Raw genomic sequence first — 4530 nt, 5'->3', positions numbered from 1 at the left:
CCCATCCTGTTCTTGTGATAGTGAGTGAGTTCTCATAAGATCTGATGGTTTTATAACAGGCTTTCCCCTTTGCTCAGCTCTCCTTCTCTCTCCTGCTGCCCTGTGAAGAGGTGTCTTCTGCCATAATTGTAAGTTTCCTGAGGCCCCCCCAGCCACGCAGAACTGTGAGTCAGCTTAAACATCTTTTCATGATAAATTACTCAGTTTTGGGTATTTCTTCATAGCAGTGTGAGAATGGACTAATACAGTATACTAATAACAGCCCAGACAGTAGTATACAGGTACTACTATACTTTGATTCCAGAGGTATTCTCATTAAGGTCAGGAGCAGTATATGCTATCATTACCATGATCTAACATTGTTCCAGAGGTTTTTAGGTCAGCAGTTATCAGCTGAAGGTGATTTTGCCTTCCTGGGGATATTTGACAATATCTTAAATCATTTTGGCTGTCACACTGAGGAGTGCTACTGGCATGTAGCAGGCGGAGGCTGGGGATGCTGATAGACATCCTGTGAGACACAAGCAGCTCCATGACAAAGAATTATCCAGCCCAAAACGTCAATAGTGCTGCTGTTGAGAAACCCTAGTCTAGACAAATAAAACATGAGAAATCCATTAACATAAATGTAGGAAAATAATAAACTAGTATTTGCCAATGACAGTCTAGCTAGGAGGTCCAAAAGAAGCACCTGGAGAACAGATTTTGCAGGGGCTGCCTGTTGGCTCATGCCTGTAACCTCAGTGCATTGTGAGGTCACATTGAGAGGATCTCTTGAGGCCAGGAGTTCAAGACCAGCCTGGGCAACATAGTGAGACTGCACCTCTACCAAAAATTAAAACATCAGCCAGATGTGGTGGTGTGCTCCGAGAGTCCCAACTGCTGAGGTGGGAGTATTGCTTGAGCCCAGGAGCTGGAGGCTATGGTGAGCTGTGATCATGCCACTGCACTGAAAAAAAATTTTTTTGAGACAGGGTTTTTCTGTTACATATGGGGTCTTGCTATGTTGCCCAGGCTGGTCTCGAACTCCTGGCCTCAAGCAGTCTTCCTGCCTCAGCCTCTGAAAGTGTTGAGATTACAGGTGTGAGCCACTCCCCCGGCCTTAAAAAAGAAAAAGAAAAAAATAAATTACATGGTGTCATATGGCCAGTTGAAAGATGTTGGAAAACAGTTGTGCATGAGACCCCACTGTAACCAGTTATAAAAGTATCAGGATTAAGAAATGTACTGGATCTGGCTTTCCCAAGTTTAGGTTCCTGCTAAAAGAATGAGATGGATTTTTTCTTGCTCCGCTCCTCACCTTCCTGTAAGAACCAGGATTGTGCATTTTGACGGACAGGCTCTTACCTCTGGCAGGCCATGGGGGCATGCAGAGCCTTTCTGCTTGTGTTTTTGGGCACTTGGGTAAAGACCCCGTGTCCAGGCCTTTGTTTAGGATATTTGGCCCATGGAGGAATGAGGCTGGAATCACCTGGGAGGGACAGAGGCTTCGACTAGAAGGAGGAGTGACCTGAACTCCAGGTTCTGGGCCTACACTTTGTTCCCATGCAGCACCCTGTTAGTGGTGACTGGGGCCTGGAAGTCAGGTACCTTGGTGACCAAGTGTTGGGTGGACAGGAGGAGCTAAGGGAGGTGAGGAGCATTTCTCCAGTACTGTCCCCTCCCCGGTCCCCAAATCAGTGCCCTCTGTCAGCTCAGAGACAGCCCCAGCCAGCAGCAGTGCAGGTCAGGAAGGACGAATGCAGTCAGCACGGATCTGCTCCATAGTCTCTTCCTCACTTCTCGGGTTGAGGGGAGTGAGTCTCCGCAGCACTGATGATATGCTGTCAGCTGAGAACATTCAGCTTGTTTTAAAAAGATAAGATGGGACATCTCTTGGACATGGTGTGTGGAGCAGCACCATCCCTCTGTGGCAGCGAGCCAAGCAATAAATTAGAATGTGCAAAACCTGCATCCCAGAATCTCTGTTCCTGGAGGGAAAGCCTATATTGTCAAGATGCCCACAACTAAATTAGCCCAAACATTCCACCCAGCCTCGAAAACCAGTAGAAGTTTGACATTAATATACTAACCCTGAGTTCTATACAGAAATGTGTAAGAATAGCCACATACTGTAACGTGCAGTCATTGACAGAGAGGAGCCCATCAGAACAAATGGAACCAAGTCCAGAAACATGTTTGTCTAGGCACAAGATGCCAGCATGTGTGTCAGCCAGGGAAACAGACCAGGAGGAGATATTTATTAAGATTTAAAACAGGCTCCATAGCTCAAGCCCATAATTCCTGCACTTTGGGAGGCTGAGGTGGGAGGATCACTTGAGCCCAGGAGTTTGAAGCAGCAGTAAGCTATGATCGTGCCACTGCAAGACTCTGTCTCAAAAAAAAAAAAAAAGTGCTCAGATGCGCCCTTACATGGAGCCACCTTTGGCACAGCTTCCAGGACTGGCAAGGCCTCATTCAGGACCAGAGGACCCAGCCGTAGCTCAGTTTCCACCGCCTGAGTGGCATAGTGTCCTCAGTCCAGGCTCTGTCGAGTCTCAGATCCCCCAATCATCATGCCTTTTCTGCCCAAGCTCTGCCTCATGATGGCCTCCACTGACCGCAGCCTCTTCCACCTCCCCAAAGGGACCCCTGCTCGTGCTCCCCAGCCCGCAGGAGCATGTGTGTCTCCAGGAAGCCCACCCTGCTGGCTCTGGGCTCTATGTAGGAGAGCTGGGCAGGCTGGATCCCACCACTGAATTCAGTCTTGGGGGTCTCCACCCATGCTAGGCTTCCACTGACGGGACATAAGTGGCCTGAGGGTCCTTTACATCCACCTAAGAGCCCCATGGTGACCAGGAGTGGGGTTCTGAGAGGTTAAATGACTTGCCCAGGGCCCCAGAGCTGGCTAGAATTCCTGCACTGCCACATCCAAGGCCTCATTTGGGCCTTCCACTTGGGGGCCTGGACACCTGTCTGCATTTACCGGGCTGGGAAACACATGTCTGCTGCAGCTTCCTCCCAGTGACTTACAGCAGCTGCAGATCTTTGGGGGGCCTTCTACGAGGCCCACTGCAGCAGGGAGCCAAGAACTCTTACAGAGCCCTGTGTTCTCTCTCTGCCCCCTTCAGCTCCGAACTCATGTACTAGCTGCTCTGATGTAAGAACAGGCCTTGGTGAGGGTGTTGGGGCTCTCTCTGGTCAGTAGCTCGGGACTTCAGGAATCAGGTGATGTCAGTCTGGAGAGGAGGTGCCTGCTGCAGGGAACAAGCATGGGCCAGGGTCCTGGCCCCCTGCAGGGGCAGCCCCTCTTCCTTCCCAGGGTCCCCTGAAGATCTGAAGGCATCCAGGGTAAAGCGCAGTGTTCAGCTGTGTCCTGGGGTCCAGGAAAGCCAAGGAGAAGTTGTTCCACCTGCTGTCCACCAGGCACCCCAGCAGAGAACACCCTCAGCCCACCCCAGCCCAACACCAGATCCCAGGCACTGACCCACCTGTAAGAGGGCAGCATGAGACTGCCCCCATTGTCCCCAGAGAGTCCCCTCAGTCATGGGCCCTGACCGGGGTGCAGGTGGGCCTAGCAGGCTGACCCAGCATGAGTGTGGCTGCTCATTGATCCTCTGAAGAGCCTCAGGTGCTTGTGGCAGCTGGTGTGTGTCTGGGCCTGGAAGTAGAGGATGACCCCCAGCCAGAGGGCAGGGGACACTTGTTTTGCATTCCAGTCCTCTGCAAGGACAGGGACCCCAGGCTCTGGGCACCCCAGCTCTGCCCGCTTCTACCCACAGCCAACCACTGTTTGGCCCAGGCAAGTTGCCTCGGCTCCCACAGAGGGAGCCACCCTTCCCACCTCCTGACGTTTGCCCGCACCAGTCAAGTTCCATTCTGGAAAAAAAACCCTCCACATCCTTGGGAAGTCACCTCCTCCTTGGCTCCTTTCCAGAGCTGTCATCCCCACTTCCATTTTCTACCTATCATTCAATGCAGAGACCAGCTTCTTCCCTGGGCCAGGGCTGCTCTGGAGGCAGGGAGGTTGTGACCAGGCTGTGGGGTGTAGCAGAGCACTGGGTATAGACCAGGCTCTCCAGGCACACCTGGACAGAGAAGTCAGAGACCTACTGGTGAGTGTCCCTCCTTCCGGCCCCACCCACCTCACAGGCAGAAAGAGGGGGGCTCCACAAGGAGGCTGAGGTAAACAGGGGAGCCTGGGTCACCTCTGTCTGATCTCCTGCTCTCCTGGGAGAAAGCCAGAGGTCAGAGCTGGGAGGTGCCGAGAGCCCTGGCCCAGTCCTGTCGAAACCCCTGGTTTCACTGATGAGGCTCGGGGAGGGGCTGGGTCAGCCTGCATCACTGAGTCCATAAGGGAGGGCCCTTACCATAACCCAGAACCCTAGAGCTAGCTGAGGTCCCATCCCTTTCCCACATAGACCAAGGTAGGGGCATGAACTGGCTCCTGGTTTCTAAGGCCAAGGCCCATCATACCTCTCCCTCCCCTTGCCTGCAGGTGTTGTCACACATCAAAAGTGAGTTTTTCCCTGAGGGTCTGGAGGTGCAGCT

At 52.6% G+C, this 4530-nt stretch overlaps 1 protein-coding gene across 1 annotated transcript in view; it reads right to left on the bottom strand.

Moving 5' to 3' along the window:
* Nucleotides 1-2829, bottom strand: part of LOC105509272 — a 14581-nt gene extending 11752 nt beyond the window's left edge. Inside the window, 2 exon segments of the mRNA XM_011938447.1 lie at nucleotides 1348-1471; nucleotides 2601-2829. Of these exon segments, the coding sequence (XP_011793837.1) occupies nucleotides 1348-1471; nucleotides 2601-2829 (353 nt within the window).
* Nucleotides 2830-4530: the final 1701 nt, after the last annotated feature.

The sequence above is a fragment of the Colobus angolensis genome, unplaced genomic scaffold, assembly GCF_000951035.1.
Source record: "Colobus angolensis palliatus isolate OR3802 unplaced genomic scaffold, Cang.pa_1.0 Scaffold172, whole genome shotgun sequence".
In the NCBI taxonomy this organism is placed as follows: Eukaryota; Metazoa; Chordata; class Mammalia; order Primates; family Cercopithecidae; genus Colobus; species Colobus angolensis.
The sequence above is the reverse complement of the archived record's forward strand: the minus strand, read 5'-3'. Positions and strand labels throughout refer to the sequence as shown.